This window comes from Streptopelia decaocto (genome assembly GCF_964273445.1).
Source record: "Streptopelia decaocto genome assembly, chromosome: 2".
In the NCBI taxonomy this organism is placed as follows: Eukaryota; Metazoa; Chordata; class Aves; order Columbiformes; family Columbidae; genus Streptopelia; species Streptopelia decaocto.
The window spans coordinates 163,047,332-163,068,259 of record NC_138655.1 but is presented as its reverse complement, the minus strand read 5'-3'; the positions used below and the strand labels follow the sequence as shown (position 1 = coordinate 163,068,259).

The following is a 20,928-nucleotide window of genomic DNA, read 5'->3' as shown; positions in this document are numbered from 1 at the left end:
CAGGGGAAGGCAGGACCCCCCCATACCCCACCAGTGCCCCCCACCCACCGCTCGCGTCCCAAACCGGGGCGACCAGGTACGGCAGCACCTGCAGTGCTGGGTCTGGGGGGGACACCCCCCCGCCTCACGTCTTGTTGAGCGTCCAGAGGGGGTCGAGCATGCTGAGGGGGTCGTCGCTGGGCCGGGGGCCCCACAGCCCCTCGCCCGGCTGCGCCTGCAGGAAGTTCTGCTTGTTCATGCGCTGCTTGCCCTTGAGGGACGCGTCCAGCGTGAAGGCCTCGGGCGTCAGCGACGCCAGCAGCTCCAGCGACGACAGGGGGGCGGCGGGGGGGGGCACCGGTTCCCCCCCCGGCACCTCGGGGGTCTCCACAATGTGGTTGCTGCTCTCAGGGTCAGCGGGAGGCTCGGGGACAGGGGGCTGCGGCGGGGAGGGCTCGGGGACCCTGATTGCATCCATCACGCCGTCAGGAAGCGCCGCTGTCGTCTCCGTGTCCACAGCATCAGGTGGGGGGGCAGGATCGGGCATCCAGCCCCCCCCTGGCTCCCCGCTGACCCCCCCGGGCTTGATGCTGAGCTTGGCGATGGTGGCCTGGATGGAGCTGATGGGGACATCCCCCCCCAGCACCAGGTCCTGGGGGTCCTGAGGGACGTATTGCTGTGGGAGAGACGCCCCGTGAGCCTGGGCGGGGGAGAGACCCCTCCAGCCCCCTCCCTCTGTACCCACCTTGGGGGAGGCACTGTTGGTGGCCTTGGGGACAGCGGGGCCGCCCACGCCGTGGCGGTGCAGCAGCTGCTCAGCGTGCAGCAGGACGGCCTCGTAGCAGAACTTCAGGTGCAGCTGCAGGAGGAGGAGGAGGAAGAAGAAGATGAAGGCAGGTGCCACCCCCGCACTCCCAGGGGGCTCCAGCCCCCTGCCCAGGCCCCCCCGTACCTTCTCCTGCAGCATGTGCTTGCGCTGCCGCCGCATCCGCTGCACCAGCTGCGCCAGGTCGGGGATGCCGTTCCCCGCCTCCAGCTCCTGCACGGCCGCGTACAGCAGGCAGAACGCGCCGGTGCGCCCCACCCCGGAGCTGCGGAGACACCCCCGGCCCCCCCGCTGTGACACGCCTGGGGGGGTGGGGAGGTACCCCCCAGCCCCATGGGAACCCCCAGTCTGCTCACCTGCAGTGCACAACGATGGGGGTGTGCAGGGGGCGCTGGTGCAGGTAGTGGCCGTGCACCTCCTGGATGAAGCGCAGGAGGCTCCCCTTGCTGTCAGGCAGGCCCCTGGGGGGGGACGGGCATTTAGGGGTGGGGGGAGACACTTATTAGGGTGGAGCTCCCACTCTCAACCCCCCCACGAGGAACCGGTGCTCCCCAAACACCCCACGCTGGAACCCCCACCAGCCAAGGGGTCCCACAGGGCTCCCCCGAACCACAGCAGGACCCCCCCCCGCCCCACCAAGCTCCCACCCGCCCCCGTGCTCCCCCCATCTTACAGCTCGGGCCAGGAGGTGAACTGCAGGTGCACCACGGTGCGCTTGAGGCTCTGGTCGCGGTACTGCAGCGTGATCATGCGCTCCACGTGCGTGGGGGTGACCTTGAGCCCCGTGAGGATGAGGGTGATGGGTCCCTGCACCACGGGCTGGCCCCGCTCCGGGGGGAAGTACCGCAGCACCTTCTGCTGTGGGGGGACACGGGGGGAGCCGTCGGGAGGGTGACCCTCTAACACCCTCCCCAGCTGATGCTCCTGTCCCTCCCTGGTCCCCAGCAGGGGCTGGAGCTGCTGTGCAGTGACCCCAGCGCAGGAGGGGGGTGAGGGGTGGGCCCCAGGCCTGGCCCCAGGGATGGGTCTACTTTAGAATCACTGAGTTATTTGGTTGGAAAAGCCCCTCAAGATCATGGAGTCCAACCATAACCCACCCCAGCACTGCCCCATGTCCTGAGAACCTCATGTCCGTCTGTCCAGCCCTCCAGGGCTGGTGACTCCAGCACTGCCCTGGGCAGCCTGTTCCAATGCCCCACAGCCCTTTGGGGAAGAAATTGTTCCCCAGATCCAACCTCAACCTCCCCTGGCGCAACTTGAGGCCGTTTCTTTGTGTCCCTGTCTCCCCTCAGCTCCTGTTCTCCAGCTGAACCCCCCAGGTCCCTCAGCCACTCCATCACACTTGTGCTCCAGCCCCTCACCAGCTCCGTTCCCTTCTCTCCACTCGCTCCAGCATCTCAAGGCCTTTCTTGGTGTGAGGGGCCCAAAACTGCCCCCAGGACAGTTCCAAAGATCCAACCTCGACCTCCCCCAGTTTAATGCGTTTCCAGCTCGAGGCCGTTACCTTGTCCAGCTCCTGCTCCGACACCAACATGACGACGACCGAGACCTTCTGCTCGTAGATCATGAGCCAGAAGTCGGCGGCGGTGCCCAGCAGCGGGGCCTGCGTGGCGATGACGGTGGGGCAGTAGGGCGACAGGTCCTCCACGCGGCTGGCGTTGATGTAATCGTCCTTCCCCGAGCGCAGCACCACGCGGTTCCTGTCATAGGGCATGATGTCCTGGTGCCGGTTCTTCATGGAGTAGCAGCGGGCGATGGCGATGGAGAGCTGGCGCGCGTCGCGCTCCTGCGCGTCCTGCAGCTCCTTCCAGACGCCGTCCAGCTCCCCCGGGCGCTCCAGCAGCGCGCGGAACCGCTCCAGCTCCGCCAGCAGCCGCCGCAGCCGCTCGGGCTGCTCGTAGGGGTCGTTCTCGATCAGCTGCACCGCCCGGGGCTTCTGCCCGTCCTGGGCGTCTGCCTTGGTGGGCTGCAGGGGGGGCTGCCCCCCGCCCGCCTTGCAGCCCCCGTGCTGGCTCTCGGGGCTGGAGGACAGGAGGTCGTCGGTGGAGGAGCTTTGGCGCTGGAAGGGGACGTCGCCGGGCGCCGGGGCGGGGGTCAGGGAGGGGGGGGGACGCTGGGACAGGCCGGTGGAACCGGGGACCAGCGGCGGGGGCTGCATGGGCAGGGGGGGCTGTGGGGAGGGCGCCGGGGAGGGGACCAGGGGACCCTGGACCACCAGGCCGGGGCTGGCAGAGGGGGGGACGTGGTGGGGACCGGGCTGGCTGGCGGGGGGGGGGCCGGGGGGGCCCATGGCCATGGTGCCGGGGGGGGCAGGGCTGGGGCAGAAGGGCAGAGCGGGGGAGTTGGGGGGCAGCGGCTGCAGCGCCCCCAGCGGGGCGTGGAGGGGCTGGGGGGGCGCCCCGCTCTGGCCGGGGGCCCTGGGGAAGGGCAGTTTGTCCTGCCCGGGGAGGGGGTACATCTGGGGGGGTAACGGGGGCTGCTGCCCCCCGGGGAAGGGCTGCTGGGCAAAGGGGGCCTGGGGGGGCAGCGGGGGCCGGGCTGGGGGCTGGAAGGGCAGCGGGACTTGGGCTCTGCCCCCCAGGAAGGGGCCTGGGGGGAACTGCCCCTGGGGCCGAGGGGGCAGCTCCATGGGCTGCAGCTGCGCGGGGGGGGCAAAAGTGTGGGGGTGCTGCCCAGGGGGAAAGGGGTGCTGGCCCGGCTGCCCAAAGGGCTGCAGCCCCCCCGGGGCGTAGGGGAAGGGGGCCGGGGGGGCCCCCGGGCGCTGGGGGGGCAGGAAGGGGCCGGGGAGGCGGGGGGGCGCGGTGCAGCTGGGGATGGGGGCCTGGACACTGTCCACCGTGGTGGTGGCTGGACGGGGGCCCGGGGGGGGCTCAGGGCCACCCATGGGGGCTGCCCCCAGGGCAGAGGGGCGCAGGGGGGCGGGGGGGGGCATCCCCGGCTGGCCCAGGGCGTAGGAGGGGGCTGAGCCCGGAGGGGGAACGTGCTGGGGGGATGAGCGAGGGGGGGGCACATGGGGGCCCATGTAGCCAGGCTGCACTGGGACCGTACTGGGATGCACTGGGACTGTGCCAGGCTGTACTGGGACTGTGCCGGGCTGCGCTGGTCCCATACTGGGTTGTACCGGGACAGCACTGGGATGCACTGGGACCGTGCTGGGCTGCACCGGGACTGTACTGGGCTGCACTGGTCCCATACTGGGATGCACTGAGACTGCACCAGGCTGCACCGGCACTGTACTGGGCTGTACTGGGACCACGCCGGGCTGTACCGTGACCATGCCAGGCTGCACTGGGACCGTACTGGGCTGTACTGGGACCACGCCTCGCATCAGTGGGGGGGCCGGGAAGAGCTGGGGTGCAGCAGCGGCCGGGGCCGCGCCGGGAGCCCCCCCGGCAGCCTGGTGGGCAGAGGGCGGCAGCAGCGGCCCCGGGGTCCCCCCGGCAGCGGTGAAGGGTCCCGGTGCCGCGGTGGGCGCCGCCGGCAGCCGATAGTGGCCGGGGGGCAGCGGGGGCCCTGGGAAGCGGGCGAGGGGCTGCAGCGGGGGCCGCAGCGCGGGGGGCAGCGCGGCGGGGGGCAGGTGGCCCAGGTGACCGGCCAGCACGTCGGGGGGGAGGCCCCGCAGCTCCTCCGGCAGCTCCGGCAGCGCCGCCAGGTCCGCGGCGTCCAGGGCTCCGGCGTCCAGCTCCTTCCTGGGCAGGGCGGGTTTGGGGGCCGTGGGGCGCGGGGGCGGCTGCTTCTTCAGCTCCCTGCCGGGGGGGGGACAGTGGGGCTCAGCGTGGGGCTGCACCCCCAAAAACCGACCCCTCCACCACAGCCCGGAGCACCCAAATGTGCCACCCGCCTCCCGGAGGTGTCACACCAAGGACCCCAACCCCAGATTTACGGCCCCTCCAGCCCCAGCCTGTGTCTCGGTGACAGTGACGCCACCACCTACTTCTCCAGGATCTGCTGCCTGGTGGCCTCGGCGGCTTGGCAGGCGGCGCGGGCTTTCTCCAGCAGTTTGGTGGCTTTGCCCTCCAGATCGGTGTAAAAGTCCTTCCCCTCCTGCGATTTCTTCATCAGGTCCTCATAGGCTTCGTAGGAGGCCACCAAGGTCTGGACGGTTGTGTTCCACCTGGGGGGACGCGACCAAAACTGGGTGGCCCTGCTGCTGGGACCCGAGGAACCCACCAGCACCCACCTGGGATGGACACCTGTGGTGGGAGGGGGTTGTTCCCATGCACCTTGACCCCCAGGACACCCAGAACCGCCCCAGGACACCCAGAATGCCCCCAGAGAAGCCCCTCCCCACTCACTTGTGCTCCACCTCAGCCAGCGCCTTGCGAACGGCCGCATATTTGACGTTGGCGTCCGTCAGGGCCTTCAGGACGTTCTCCTGGGCAGCCAGGTTCTGCTCCAGGTAGACCTTGATCTGGTCATACTTCTTCAGCTGCTCCTCAAAGAGTTTCTGGCGAGAGATGGAGGATTTAAGGGGGTGCATGTGGCTGGGGGGGGTTGGGGAGGTTGGGACGGGCTCCAGCCCTAGCGGGATGTCCCCAAACGCAGTGGCTGGCACCCACCTTCATCTCGGAGCGGTCGGTGGTGACCAAGGAGGTGGTGATGTCGTCCTTCTGGATCATCTCGCGCAGCTGCTGCTCCAGGGACATGCGCTGGTCCCGCATCTCCTGCACCTTCCCCAGGATTCGCTTCAGGTTCTGCAGAACCTGCTTGTCATCTGTGGGGACAGGGAGGTTCTGAGCGGCGGCACCGCAGCCCACAGTGAGGTTTTAAGGTCAGATTGACCATGAGCATGGCCCAGAACCTCCCCAAGATGTGGGTTTGAGGTCAGGAAGACCATGAACACGGCCAGAACCCCCCCAGATGCAGTTTTGAGGTCAGGGTGACCATGAGCATGGCCAGACCCTTCCCAAGATGCGGTTTTGAGGTCAGGAGGACCACGAACATGGCCAGAACCCCACCAGATCCAGTTTTGAGGTCAGGTTGACCATGAGCATGGCCAGAACCCCCATAAAATGCAGTTTTGAGGTCGGGATGGCCATAACCATAGCCAGAATCCCAACAGGGTGTGGTTTTGAGGTCAGAAGGACCACAAGCATGGCCAGAACCCCCCCAAGATGCAGTTTTGAGCTCAGGGTGACCATGAGCATGGCCAGAAGCCCCCCAAGATGCAGTTCTGAGGACAGGATGACCATAAGTGTGGCCAGAACCTCCTCAGGCTGCAGTCCTGAGGTCAGGAGGACCATGAGCATGGCCAAAACCCCCCCAAGAGGTGGTTCTGAGGACAAAATGACCATGAGCGTGGCCAGAACTCCCCTCAGGGTGCAGTTTTGAGGTCAGTATGATCATAAGCATGGCCAGAACCTCCCCAGGGTGCAGTTTTGAGGTCAGTATGATCATAAGCATGGCCAGAACCTCGCCAGGGTGCAGTTCTGAGGTCAGTATGATCATAAGCATGGCCAGAACCTCCCCAGGGTGCAGTTTTGAGGTCAGGATGGCCACAAACACAACTGGAACCTCCCCGGAGTGCAGCACCGCTCACCTTCAGTCAAGGCCGGGGAGGGCAGCGCGGCGCGGACCTGCTCCAGCGGGCCGCTGAGCAGGCGGAGGTTGCCGATGTGGAGGTTCATGGCCTTGTGGAGCTCGGTGTTGGTGAAACTGGCCTTCTCGTGCACCTCCAGGTACTTGGCGCACTCCTTGCTGACCTCGGCCAGCCCCGGGGATGGCGGTGGGGGGGACCCCTGGGGGGCCGGGACCTTCCCCAGCAGCTCCTGGAGTTTCCGCTCCTGAGCCTCGTCCTCCTCCAGGAGGTCTCGGATCTCCTTCAGAGAAGCTTCCACGTCGGTGAAGACCCCGGAGAGCACTGCAGGGAGAGACATGGGCTGAGCCAGTGGCTACGAGCTCTCCCAGTGCCTTTTTATTCCAGACTTGACACCAGGCATTGACCCAGCAGCCTGAAGAATAGATCTGGTCATGAGTGAGCAGAGAATCAAGGAATCATTTTGGTTGGAAAAGCCCCTCAAGATCATCAAAGCAAACCATTTCCCCAGCCCCAGCACTGCCCCATGTCCTGAGAACCCCATGTCCGTCTGTCCAACCCTCCAGGGATGGTGACTCCAGCACTGCCCTGGGCAGCCTGTTCCAATGCCCCACAGCCCTTTGGGGAAGAAACTGTTCCCCACATCCAACCTCAACCTCCCCTGGCGCAACTTGAGGCCGTTTCCTCTCATCCTAAAGACAAGGATATCCCAGCCCAAGCACCTGGTGCTGGGTTCAGGGTTGTTTGCGCTGGGGAGATGTTCACAATGGGCTCTGACAGCACCGACTCTCTCGGTTGCGAGGAAGCAGCATCCAGGAAGAAATTTTTGATGCTGAGGGTGCAGGTTGCCCAGAGAGGTGGTGGATGAACCATCCCTGGAGACATCCCAGGCCAGGCTGGACGGGGCTCTGAGCACCCTGAGCTGGTGCAGATGTCCCTGTCATGGCAGGGGGGGCACTGGGGGAAGCTTTAAGGTCCTTCAACCCGAACTGTTCTGATCCCCCATGAGCAGCCAGCAGGAAAACCACTTGGAAATGAAGTAATTTATACGGACAAAGAACTGGCCACCGGGGTGGCGGTTCCCAACGCCACCGCCAGGCAGGGAGCAGCGTGTCCCCAGGGCCAGCCTGGACACCCCCATGTCCCCTGCGTGTCCCTGTGTACTCACCCTGCATGGACTGGACGAGGTTTTTGACGGTGTCGGGTCGGACACTGAGTGCGGCGCATTTCTCCATCAGGACGGGGGGGATGTGGCTGTACATGTCCAGGTTGTCCACTGTGTCGGGGTCCAGCTGCAGGGAGTCCATGAACTGGCTGCGGGGGACAGAACAAGCTCCTGAGTGGTGGCAGAGTCCCCCCAGGTGCCCCCCAGCCCAAACCACAGCCAGCTCGGGGGGCAATGTCACCCCCCATGGCCTGAGCAGAGCCACAGGGTGGATTTGGGGACCAGTCGCTGGGACTGGAACGCGCTGGGGGATGCCCCAGAGCTGGCGTGAGGGTGACCGATTGGGGATGTCTGTGCTCCCGTCAGTGTCAGGTGGGGAAATCCAAGGAGGGACAGTGGGGACACGCCTGTGACAGGTGACAGGGAGCCCAGAACCCCGCGTGGGGAGGAAGCGCCCGGGGCGCCGCTCGGGTACGGCTCACACGTACTCCAGCACTTCATTCTTGGCTTCGATCTTTGCCATCACGTCTCGCAGCAGCTTGGCCTTCTCTTCACTGGAGGACAAAAGAAAGATTAAAGAATTAATGTTTTAGCGCTGTGACAGGAGTGAGGAAACCTCCACCGTCAACCACAAGAGCTCTGAGCCCTGCTAGGACCGGACGGAGTCTCATCTGTCCCCAGGCCTGTCCCCGCACCCTTTGGGGCAGCAAGAGCAGCTCCAGCTGCCAGGAGTGATGCTGGAGAGGAGTCGGCCCCAGGGAAAACTCAGGGACACCAGTGGCTCCCCGAGGAAACCAGAGCGGCCAGTTTGGTCCCCTCCAGCTCCCCTCGGCCTGGGGAAACGCTGCGCTGGGCCACGGGCTCCTTGTTGAGCTTGGTGACGGAGATCTGTGTCCCCAGCTTGGTGCTGGTGCTCGAGGTCCCCAGCTCGGTGACAGATTTGCACCCCCAGCTCTATGACCAGCTGGTTTTCTGGCTCCGGTGCCCACCTGGGACCCACCTGTAGAGGGACGAGGCCTCGTGAGCAGCCATGGGCACCAGTTTGGCAAATATATCGGGGCCGGTGACAGCTGGATCCGTGGGGTTGACAGGAAGAGCTTTCACCAAGGGGGCACCTGGGGGGCGAACACACAACACACACCTGTCTGACACCTGCACGGCGAGCTGCTTGTTCCCAAAACAAGTCCTCGTGCTCAACACCTTCACTCCTGGCAGATCCCCACAATGGCACGAAGGCCCCACGGGTGCCAGAGCCTCCGTGGATTCACCGGGTGTCACCGCATGTCCCAGTGGGAGCTGGCAGGAGAGGACACGGCCCATCCTCACCTTTCACGGACTGCAGGGTGTCCAGCGCAGGCACAGCCTCATGGTAGATGAAGTCATTGTCCTTCTTGGCTGAATTGTACCTGCAAACAAGAAGTTTGGTGAGGAGCAGAGGGCGCCCCCGGCTCCCGAGCTGTGGGATCAGGCTCTGCCTCTCCTGAGCTCGCTCCAGGGAGGGTGAAGAGCAGATTTCCCAGCAGCTGCACATCCCCAGAGCCTTGGGGAGCACGGGGTGCTTGGTTCTGCACCTTGGGGGACACTGAGGATGCTCCCCAAGGGACACTGGGGACACTCTCCGCTTGGCTCTGCACCTTGAGGTACACTGGGGATGCTCCCCCAGGAGACACTGGGGACACCCCTGGCTTGGCTCTGCATCTGGGGCAACGCTGGAGAAACCCACCACTTTCTTTCCACCTCATGGGACACTGGGGACACTTCTCAGGCCGCTGTGGCCACCAGACATTTCCAGCCCCCAGAGAAGCAGGACGGTCACATCCAGGGGTGCCCTGCACAGGGACTCACTTGCCACCGATCACGTCCATGGTGAACCTCAGGGCTTCCTGGACGGTTTCTGGCTGGCCCTGCAGGAACAAGAGCAAGTCAGTGTGGGCAGGGGACATGTGTCACCGGCCCTGCAGCTGGTGGCAGCCCCGTGTGCCACAGCTGCAGCCCCGGTGTGCCCGGGAACCAGCGGCAGCCACCTTTCCTTGTGCCCCATGCAGATGCCTGCAGGCTGCCCCAGATCCTGTGTCCCAGTGTCACACGCTGCCACAGGTCTGTCCTCAGTTTCCCGACAACCTAGGGGTGCGCAGGGAGCCCACCGAGGCGCAGGGCTGACTGCTGCAGCCCCACGGCCCTTCTGGGGCTGCCCACATGCTCCTGAACGATTAAAATCAAACTAAACCCCTCTCAAGAGTTGTCTGGAGCACAAGTGTGATGGCAGCGGCTGAGGGACCTGGGGGGTTCAGCTGGAGAACAGGAGCTGAGGGGAGACAGGGACACAAAGAAACAGCCTCAGGTTGCACCAGGGGAGGTTGAGGTTGGATGTGGGGAACAATTTCTTCCCCAAAGGGCTGTGGGGCATTGGAACAGGCTGCCCAGGGCAGTGCTGGAGTCACCATCCCTGGAGGGCTGGACAGATGGACATGAGGTTCTCAGGACATGGGACAGTGCCGGGGGTGTGGTAACAGTTGGACTCCATGATCTCGAGGGGCTTTTCCAACCAAAATGATTCTAACTCTACAAAGCCCTGGCAGACCCATCAGCCAGGAGACGCCGGAGCCTCGGGATGTCGCAGAGGGAGCAAAGTGACGCTTTAAGAAGCCAGCACAGGTTTGCCAACTCAGTCAACAGCAAGGGAAGCTTTTAAACCGCCACCATTTCCCATCTTCCCACTCTGACATCCCACTGGCCTGAGCTGCTGATCAGTACAGGAACTCTGAAAAAACCCCACAATTACCACTCTGAGAAGGAGCGGAACGCACCTTCGCCAGCTTGATCGCTTCGTTGAGTTTATCCAGAGCGCTCTGGAAGTAGATGACCTGCAGAGAGACCGGGAATTAGGGCTGGTGCAGAAGTAGGTGCCCTTTGCTTTGCACAAGACCATCCCCAGCTGCAGCCTCCTGCAGCGTAATGAGGCTGAGAACACCCACAAACACTGGTGGGAGGGAGGACATCGCTGGTGACACACTCATGTCCCCGGTGCCACCAGCGTGACAGTCATCCAGGACTCAACCCTCTCAGGGCAGAGCCACGACCCAGAGCCCAGCCCGGATGGGATGTGCTTACCCTTTCCCCAAACTTCTGCTGCTCCTCAGCCTGTTTTCCCATGTGCAGCTGCGAGAAAACACACAAAGGGTGTCAGAGCTCCTGAAGTTGAGGGAAATCTTTGAAACGGCCAAAAAAGCCCTGGAGCAGCCAAAGCCCCCTCGTCCTTCGTGTTGAGGTGAGCACTGCTCCACAGCAGCCCAAAATGGGGGTGGGATCACAGGGCAGGTCCTCTCGCCACAGCCAAGCAGCCCCCTCCCCAGTTTGTCTCCTCACTTACATGGGCCACAGCAGCAAAATAATAGATTTTCATTTGCACCAGCTTCTTCCAGTCCTTCTGGATCTTGCCCAGCAGTGAGGCCGTCTCCGAGTTCTCCAGCGCCCGGCAGGCCTCTTTGTAGTAATCCACCACCTGCGGGGAGAGGGACAGTATTTGGAAAGGGACCTTAAAGCTCCCCCAGTGCCCCCCCTGCCATGACAGGGACATCTGCACCAGCTCAGGGTGCTCAGAGCCCCGTCCAGCCTGGCCTGGGATGTCTCAGGGATGGTTCATCCACCCCCTCTCTGGGTACCTGGGCCAGGCTCTCACCACCCTCAGGCCAACAATTCCTTCCTCATGTCCAGCCTGAATCTCCCTCCTTTAATTTAAAACCATCACCCCTTGTCCTATCACAACAGGCCCTGCTCAAAACTCTGTCCTCATCTTTCCTCTTGTCCCCTTTTAAGCACAGAAAGGCCGCACTAAGGTCTCCCCGGAGCTTCTTTTCTCCAGCTGAACACCCCAACTCTCTCACCTGTCCCCAGCAGAGCTGTTCCAGCCTCGGGTCATTCCTGGGGCTCCTCTGGCCCCTCTCCAGCAGCTCCACGTGTGTCCTGTCTGGGGACCCAGCGCTGGAGCAGCACTGCAAGGGGGTCTCACAGAGCGGGGCAGAGGGGCAGGATCCCCCAAACCTGCTGGTGACACAGCCCAGGACTCGGGTGGTTTCTGGGCTGCCAGCGCATGTTGCCGGGTCATTTCCCATCTTTCATCCCCCAGTGTCCCCAAGTCCTTCTCCGCAGGGCTGCTCCCCATCCCCTCATCCCCCAGCCTGCAGTTGTGTTTGGGATTGTCCCACCCAGGGGCAGGACCTTGCACTGGCCTTGCTGAACTTCCCAAGGTTCCAGGACCCCACTTCTCCTGGTCCCTCTGGGTGTCACCGCGTACCTCCGGAGCCTCTTACATGGCAGAGTTCCCCCCCAGGAGCTCACCTGGGCACTGATCCGCGCCACCAGGAAACTCTTCCTGTTGTCCAGCATGGATTTCTCCAGGAGACACTCCTGCGCCTGGCCCTGCCGGAGAGCAGAGGGGAATATTCAGTTTTCATGACACCTCAGTGTCCAAACCAGCGCCAGGACCCCTCAGCTACAGCCGCTTTCTTGAGGGATCAGTCAAGCACAGTCACCACCAGCCCCAAGGGATGGCCAGAGCCTTCCCTCCTCTTTCTCGCTACCTCCCCAAACCTCCTTCCCCGACGGGAGGGATCCCCTCTTGCCCACAGCACCCCAAGCCCCCAAACAACCCTCTCCCAGTCAAGCAGCAGCTGCCCCTGACACACACAAGAAGCCATCCCAGTGTCACCAGCACCCTGAGAGTGGCAGAGCCCAGTTCCTACCAGCATGAGGTTGATGTTGAGGCTGAGGATCTGGTGACTCATGTCCACGCTGTAGGAGTGGGGGAAGTGATCGCGCAGGTATGTGAATGCGCCGGCCGCGCACTGGAAGTGGGTGCAGGAAACCTTCATGCCCTGAGGGGACAGGAGGATGCGTGTCGGGCCTACACATGCTGCCGGACACCAGAAACGTGTAGAGAAGACTGGAAAAACAGCTGCCGCCTTTCACACGGGGCGTTGGGGCGATGGTGGTGGTTTGATGCTTCCTGCCTCCTCCAAGACCCCAAAAAGCAGCCACCAGAAGCCTGGGGTGAGTCCCCAGGGCTCTAAAAAGCTCCGTGTGTGCTTCAAATAGCATCAGATTGTTGTCATCGCTCAAAAGAATGAATCCTACCTGCAACGACTAAACTAAAGATATGTAAATCTTTTCAGTTTTAGGTCGGTCAGCTCATATAACAAAGAGTGACTTGCAAAACACCTGATCACAAACTACAGAGACTGAGAATCATAGAATGTCAGGGGTTGGGAGGGCCCTGGAAAGCTCATCCAGTGCAATCCCCCCATGGAGCAGGAACACCCAGCTGAGGTTACACAGGAAGGTGTCCAGGGGGTTGGAATGTCTGCACAGAAGGAGACTCCACAACCTCCCTGGGCAGCCTGGGCCAGGCTCTGCCACCCTCACCCCAAACAAGTTGCTTCTCATATTCAAGTGGAACCTCCTGTGTTCCAGTTTGCACCCATTGCCCCTTGTCCTGTCCCTGGTTGTCACCAGAAGAGCCTGGCTCCATCCTCCTGACACTCCCCCTTTCCATATTGATCCCCAGCAATGAGTCCCCCCTCAGTCTCCTCTTGTCCAGCTCCAGAGCCCCAGCTCCCTCAGCCTTTCCTCACACGGGAGATGCTCCACTCCCTCCAGCATCTTGGTGGCTGCGCTGGACTCTCTGCAGCAGTTCCCTGTCCTGCTGGAACTGAGGGGCCACAACTGGACACAAGATTCCAGGTGTGGTCTCCCCAGGGCAGAGCAGAGGGGCAGGAGAACCTCTCTGACCTACTGACCACCCCCTTCTAATCCACCCCAGGTCCCATTGGCTTCCTGGCCACAAGGGCCCAGTGCTGGCTCATGGTCACCCTGCTGTCCCCAGGACCCCCAGCTCCCTTTCCCCTACACTGCTCTCCAACAGCTCATTCCCCAACTTACACTGGAACCTGGGCTGTTCCTGCCCAGATTCAAGACCCTACACTTGCCCTTGTTCTATTTCATTACATTTTTCCCCGCCCAGCTCTCCAGCCTGTCCAGGTCTCTGATGGCAGCACAGCTTCCAGTGTCACCACTGCTCCCAGCTTGGTGTCACCAGCAAACTTGCTGACAGTCACTCTGTTCCCTCATCCAAATCATTGATGAATACGTTGAATAGTACTGGTGCCAGCACTGCCCCCTGAGGCACTGCACTGGGTACAGGCCTCAGCTGGACTCCGCCCCATTGACCACGACTCTCTGGCTTCTTCCCTTCAGCCAGTTCACTGTCCACCTCAATACCCGCTCATCCAGACCGCATTCCCTCAGTTCAGCTGTGAGGATGCTGTGGGAGATGGCGTCAAATGCCTCACTCAAGTCAAGGCAGACCACATCCACCGCTCTGCCATCATCTATCCACCTCGTTATGTCTTCACAAAAAGCTATGAGGTTGGTCAAGCACAACTTGCCCTTGGTGAAGCCACTCCTGACCTTGCAGCTTTAGACATTTTGAAGCCGTGCAATTAGCTGAGTCACTCTAACACATATCTTGACACTGTTGGATAAAGTGTCCTTTAGCTGGATGTTGCTCATTATACACTAAAAGGACTATGTAATGCAATATGCAATTTTGCCCATAATGCCCATTACTTTTCTTGCTGGCCTGCTGGCTTTATTCCAGCATCCAGACCTGCACAACTCCGTACCAAACAAAACCTCATCTCTGTGTGCTAATCTGGCTCATTTGTATGCACACCAGGTACAGAACCCTGCTCTGGGGACAACAAGATCTGTCCCTCCTGAGGGAGGAGGGTCTGCCAGCGAGCAGGCGGAGTGTCACCAGAGCAGGGACAGACACAACCATGAGAGGGTGGCCCCTTGTAACACTCTACTAGGTGACAGCAGTCACTCTGAGCTGGTGTGTGACACCAAGAGCCTTGTCACCACCCAGGGCATGGAGGAGAAGTCCTTCATGCTCGGCTGTTAACCCCACAGGAGAGAAAAGAAGTCGCCACGGGAGGACGCGGGGGATTGTTACCTCCTCAGACACTCGCTTGTCCATGGCGCCCAGCATAGAGTGCAGTGCACCTGCGGAGAAAGGACAGTGGCTCAGGGGATGAGGGGACTCTGCCAGGCCCCCTCACCACTCCTGGACACCGGGGGTCTTGTAGGAGAAGCCTAAACCTGTGGTGAGATGGCCAGGGGCACCCAGCAGCACCCAACTGGCTCACAGTGCCAGAGGGATGTGGGGAACGTGGCACTTGGGGTGCACTGGTATGAACGACCACGCACATCAGTCATCCAGCACAGGAGAGTCCCAGGCTGGAAATAAACCCTTGGTATTAAAAAGTGAGTATATAAGGATTAAAAAGTGAGTATCTAACACCATCCTGGCTTAACAAGTGTCTTTCTACAATTTTTAGGGAGCAGACACTTCTCAAAAGGGACCTGGGCACCACGCTGGCTCCCACTGCCTTATGCTGCAGAGTGTGTGGCCCTGCACATACTTAGCTTTAAGCTAAACTTGTGTGTGGTTTAAGCTACACCCTGTGTGTGGTTTAAGCTAAACCCATGTGCGGTCAGCTGGGAGAGTGGAGCTGCATTAAGTGTCCAGTGGCTGAGTGACACCCCCAAAAACCCCCCCCGACTCTGAGCCATGATTGTCCATGGCTGGAGAGCAAGGGAGGGGCCCAAGGGTGAGATTTGCTGGTTTCACAGCCATCTGTAGTTTTTGCAGGGACGGGGCAGGGGGTGAGCTGGGCAAAGCCCAACTGCGGCTGTTGCTGCGCCAGAAAGTGCGTTTATAATGTCACAACCCAACGTCACCCTCCTTCGCGCAACTTCTGAGCGCAACGCGGGGCAGCGCATGACCAGGAGGGACAGAGGGGAGACAAAGTCAAGTTCTGGTGAGATCTGACGCTGAGCACCAGCCCCGGTGTCTGCCCAAGTGGCCAAAAAGGCCACAAGCATCCTGGCTTGTACCAGCACTGGTGTGGCCAGCAGGCCCAGGGCAGCGAGCGTCCCTGTGCTGGGACCTGGGCAGGCCAAACCTCAAATCCTGGGGGCAGTTTTGGGTCCCTCGCACCAAGAAAGACCTTGAGGTGCTGGAGCGAGTGGAGAGAAGGGAACGGAGCTGGTGAGGGGCTGGAGCACAAGTGTGATGGGAGCGGCTGAGGGACCTGGGGGGTTCAGCTGGAGAACAGGAGCTGAGGGGAGACAGGGACACAAAGAAACGGCCTCAAGTTGCACCAGGGGAGGTTGAGGTTGGATCTGGGGAACAATTTCTTCCCCAAAGGGCTGTGGGGCATTGGAACAGGCTGCCCAGGGCAGTGCTGGAGTCACCATCCCTGGAGGGCTGGACAGACGGACATGAGGTTCTCAGGACATGGGGCAGTGCCAGGGGTGGGGGAACAGTTTGATTTGATGAGCTTCAGGGTCTTTTCCGACCAAAACAATTCTGTGATTCTACGAAGCAGCCGGTCTCCAGGCCCTTACCCAGATTGTAGAGGATACACGCCTGCTCGTACTTGATATCCTCATGTGTCACCGTCTTGCCTGAGAAGATCTCAGTCCTGCAAGGAGAGAAGCCCAGTTACCAGCTGTAGATGGAGGCACTGGTGTTACTGGGCACAAGCCACATGCCAGAAGGGTTTGCCAGGGACCCTCCTGCCTGGTGTTCTCCACAGGCATCCAACCAAGGTGCCTGCAGCAGCGGGACGCTGCACTCCAGGCAGTTTTGGCTTTATAACTGCACAGATGCCACACTCACCACGCGATGGGCACTGCCGCCTCCTGCTCGGCGCCCATGGGGATGCGGCTCTGCAGGTAGTGGAGCTGACCGAAGTATTTGCGCAGTGTGCTGCAGCCCTCGAAGTCCCGGGGGACATTGACAGCGCTCTGGAGGGGAGAAAGGAAGAGGAAGAGGCTGCCCCGGGGACAGGACCACACTCAGGGTGACGCATTGGGCAGGAATAGGCACTGGTCTGACTCGCGGTGAGATCTGTGGACAGGAGGGCATGGCCAGAACCCAGCATCGGCAGCTGGCCATGAGATGAAGCAGAAAAACAGGTCTGTTCGCCTAAAAATGAGGCTGGAGGGAGCAGCTTTATGGATCCAGAGCAACCGGTTTGGGGATGAAACTCCACTTTGCACATTGGGCTTACAGCCTCACTACAAAACCCACAGTGCGGCACAAACTGGCACTGGTGCTGGCTCGGGGAGAGTCTCTGACCCTCTCCAGCTGGTTTTGCCACCTGTGGCTCAAGTACCAGCTGCCCAGGGCCTCCAACCTGCTCAGTGACTAACACAAGCATTTGAGCTCTGCAGCTGAGAGCAAAGGGTTGATGTCTTCCCTGCAAAGACCTCAGGCGATTCTTTCCCCAAAAAGGAACTTGAAATCAACACAAACCCCCCCAAATTCCGGAAGGCGGATACAGCAGAGCCCTAATACCCAACCCTGCACACTCCTTGCCAAAAGCCTCGTTCTTGGACCACCAGTGAGGAAGAGGAGCAGCCACGGCGGTGTTTTGGCGCAGCTCCTGGCGTGGGGAGGTGGTGGGAACCGGGACGTGTCCTTGATGAACCAGCTCCCCCGGTTGAACTCTGGCAGATCCCAGTGGCACTGCGAGGGGTTCGGGACAAAGCCCGGCTTACCTGTCGGAGCTGCTCCAGCTTCCGCAGCTCCTCATTGTAATTCTCTGGGTTCTCCCCATAGTTCTTCAGGACAAACTGGAAGAGGAAGAGAGGGGTAAGAGCTCACCCTGACACCCAGAGCCACCTTCCCAGCCTCACGCCGGAGCAACAACTAGTAGCTCTCTGGGAAAGCCTGGGAGAAACCCCTGCAATGGGGCTGGCAGTGTGGAGGGGCTCGTTTGCCCCCAAAACCTTGCCCGGCTCCCACTGAACCTCAGTATAATGCAAAGTCGGGGTGCAAGGTCCTGTGGAAACACCACTCCAGGGAGAGGCACCAATGCAACATGTGCCAGGAGCCAACAGGGACCTCAGAGTTGGGGCAGAAAATCTGGAATCGAGGGGCCGTGAGGTCCGAGGTTCCATCTCCCCAAACCTGCCTCTGGCAAGGGTTTCACAAAATCACAGAATCATAGAATGTTAGGGATTGGAAGGGACCTCCATATTTCTCTGATCACAACAGCATTGGGAAACATGGCGCTGCCCGACTGCAAGCAGTTTGGGATCCTCTGAGGGTCCGGGCAGGGATCCTCCACCTCCCCGACAGCGCCAGGCACGGCCGGGACCCAGAACTGCCAAGCTAAGGGACCTTGGGGACATTTGAAGGGCTGCCTGTGCCCTCTGGCACTTAAGCTCAAGGTTAAGGCCACTCAGTGCTGGAGAAAGGAGGGAAGTTTCCTCTCCTCCCACTCTGTTTCAAACAGGGCGCCGGGTTTCTACTCCCCACCACTTCCCACATGCGTGTTTCCATCAAACACCCCCTGGCTCACAAAACACACACAAATGCTGCCGTACACAAAAATGCCCTGAACAAGCCACTTTTGATAAGTCACCGTCCCTCAGGCCCAGCTCGGAACTGGAGGCCACTGTCCCCTCTGCCACAGCTCCCATGAGGTGGCACCACGGACGGCTGCCGCACCTTGTCCCAGCCCGCACGGCATGACTCAGCTGGGTCACCCTTCCTCCCGCTGCAGGGACGTCCCTGTCACACTAATGCTGCTGCTGGGGTCCAGCAGGACACCAGCCCCCTCAGCACCCCAAAAAGCCATGGGGTGGGATGCAGGCGGTGGCATGAATGCAGAAACCGCCCCCCCCATCCTCCTTCCACATCAATAAATCATGATTTTCATCCGGAGGCAGCACTAGGAAGCGCTGGCCATAGGTGGAGCTTGTTTACAGCGGCTTTGTTAAGCACTTCAGCTCCCTTAAGCCATCGGGTCAGACCCTGCTGGGGACAGGTCGTGTCCACTGCAGAGGAAGGAGCCTGTCACCTCGCACCCACCGAATTCTCAGCTTCCCTCTGATGGTGTTGCGAAGGGCTGGGGGCTTTTAGCTGACGGAGGATCAGCCAGCCTGGGCTGCTGGTGGTGGGAGAACCGGATCCCCGCTCCCCAGTTCCCCGCTTTGACACAAGAGCAGAGGGAACAGAGATACGAGGGCTCGGCCATCGCCACCCTGGATCTCCTAACGACACCAGCCGCAGCGTTTGTAACGCCGGAGCCAGTGACTCGGGAGTCAGCGCAGTCACATGCGGCGGGGACGGACTTGCCAACTCACCGCTCATCCCCGATGCGGCTGGGGTGGGGACTCCCCCTTCCCTAAACTCTCTGGACCCGCTGGCCCTGGGAGGAAGGTCCCGCAGCCCTAAGGAGGCGGCAGGGCCGAGCCGGGAGGTGATGTGGCACAGACAGGCTCTTGGCCTTGCTCCCCCTGTCTCTCTGCCCCACCACACCCAGAGCCCCCCAGGGCCCTGCCTGTCCAGTGCCCCCGCAGCCCTGCCCCAGTCATCCCCATTGCCAGACACCCCCCCCAACACCCCCAGCTACAAGCCCCTGCTCCACCAGGGTGCCCCGAAAATCCCCAACCCTCTGCACCCCAAAGACTCCTCACCCTCTCCCCGCCCCACACCCTAAGCACCCCCCTTCCTCGCAGACCCCAAACACTCCCCACAGATCTCCTCTTCCTCTTTCAGGCCCTCCTCATCCTCACAGACCCCACACACCCCTCCAGGAGCCAGTGACCCCTCGAACACACACCCCAAGCATTCTCATCCCTCACAGACCCCAGAGACTCACTCTCTCCCCTCCAAGCACTCCTCCCCCTCACAGACCCCAAATAACCCTCATGGAGCTCCCCGATGCCCCTATTCCCCACCCCTCAAGCACTCCCCTCTCTCACAGATCCCCCTCCCCAAGCACTTCTCTCCTTCACAGACCCCAGAGAGCCCTCACAGATCCCAAACACCCCTCAAAGGCCCCAAAGAGCCCTCAAAGGCCCCAAACACCCCTCGCAGACCCCTCCTCTCCCTCACAAACACCCCCCTCCCTCACAGGCCCCTCACAGGCCGCTCCCGCCCCGCCCCTCACAGGCCCCACCCGCCCTCCTCGGGTCCCTCACAGGCCCCGGCCGCTTCCTCCCCGCGCCCCGACCCCAGCCCCACCTTCTTGACGGCGGCGTTGAAGGCGAACTCCCCGGCCTCCTTGAGGTCCAGCCAGATCATGGGCATGCGGGGCACGGCCTCCATCCCGGCCTGCGCCCGCCGGAACCGCCCGCCGCCGCGGGGCCTCACGGGAAACCGAGTCCTCCCGCCCAGCCACGCCCCTTCCGGTGCCGCCGCGCCCTATGAGGTGCCGTTCCCATGGCGACGCCCCGCCCTCACCGAGGCGTTCCCATGGCGACGCTGCGCCCGCCCCCTGAAGGCGGGGCGAGGGTTGTTCCCATGGCGACACCGCGCTCGCTGATAGGGGGAAACGGGTGTTGCCGTGGCAACGCCCCGCCCCCCCGGAAGGCACCGGCGGTTCCTATGGCAACGACCGTGCCCAGTCAGCCCGGGCCTAGTGCAGGCCTGAGGGCACCGGGCCCGGTTATATTAAATAGCACAAAATAAACCATCTGCTGTTTATTAACATGTGAGCTCCTTTGAATTGGTGTTGTTAATTAGCTGTGTTAATTAGCCTTTTTCCCTTGATCTCCTGTGGTTCTATCAGTATCATGATATATATTTAATGTTCCAGCCCTTCTCATGTCAGAGACCACCAAGTCTATTCTAATAACATGGTTATTATCAGAATAATGTTCCGTTTTATTTTCCTACAATACTCTATTAATTTAACCGTTTGAGCTCTTCAGCTCGTTAGCGGCGAACAGCAGGTGTTGGAGACACTGGGACACAGGGACACGAGGACATCACGACATGGGATGTGGGGACATCAAGATCTGGAACGCAGGGACATCAGGACATGGGGACATTGGGTATCGGGGACACTGGGGCCCAGGGCCAGCAGGACCCAGGACATGGGGACATCAGGACCCAGGGATCTTGGGACACAGTGACATTGAGACATTGCATGTCAGGGACACAAGGACATCGGGATCTAGGACACAAAGACATTGAGACACAGGGTGGCAGGGACCTCAGGATCCGGGACATGGGGACACCAGGACACTGGGTAACAGGGACACCCCATCCCAGCAGATCCCACCCCAAGGAGCCATAGATCACATCCCCCCCATCCCATCCGTCCCTCTCACCACATCCCATCCCACCCCATCCCATCCAACCCCACCCCAGAGATCCCACCCCATCCATCGATCCCATCCCAGCTGATCCCAGCCCATCATCCCCTCCTGTCCATCTCCCCACATCCCACTCTATCCTATAGATCCCATCCCATATCACAGATCCCAGCCCACCCCAGAGATTCCACCCCATCCCAACAGATCCCAGCCCACAGATCCCATCTCACCCCACCCCATCCC

General features: G+C 61.5%; 1 protein-coding gene across 2 annotated transcripts; it reads right to left on the bottom strand.

Annotated features, from left to right (window-relative positions):
• Positions 1-62: 62 nt before the first annotated feature.
• On the bottom strand, positions 63-19,724 carry PTPN23 (protein tyrosine phosphatase non-receptor type 23). 2 transcript variants are annotated; one of them, XM_082046519.1, is made up of 25 exons: positions 19,610-19,724; positions 17,134-17,208; positions 16,250-16,377; positions 15,976-16,052; positions 14,519-14,568; positions 12,249-12,380; positions 11,845-11,925; positions 10,877-11,008; positions 10,618-10,665; positions 10,314-10,370; positions 9,352-9,410; positions 8,833-8,912; positions 8,507-8,621; positions 7,995-8,060; positions 7,510-7,655; positions 6,345-6,665; positions 5,365-5,519; positions 5,101-5,252; positions 4,740-4,919; positions 2,310-4,551; positions 1,479-1,663; positions 1,162-1,266; positions 932-1,070; positions 725-838; positions 63-655 (listed from the first exon to the last, which is right to left on the bottom strand). In XM_082046519.1, the coding sequence occupies exons 1-25, from the start codon at positions 19,691-19,693 to the stop codon at positions 125-127; spliced, it is 5,454 nt and encodes a 1,817-aa protein (XP_081902645.1). In that variant the 5' UTR covers positions 19,694-19,724; the 3' UTR covers positions 63-124. The 2 variants fall into 2 exon arrangements, with proteins under 2 accessions (XP_081902645.1, XP_081902646.1); XM_082046520.1 differs by having other exon boundaries at positions 1,479-1,660.
• Positions 19,725-20,928: the final 1,204 nt, after the last annotated feature.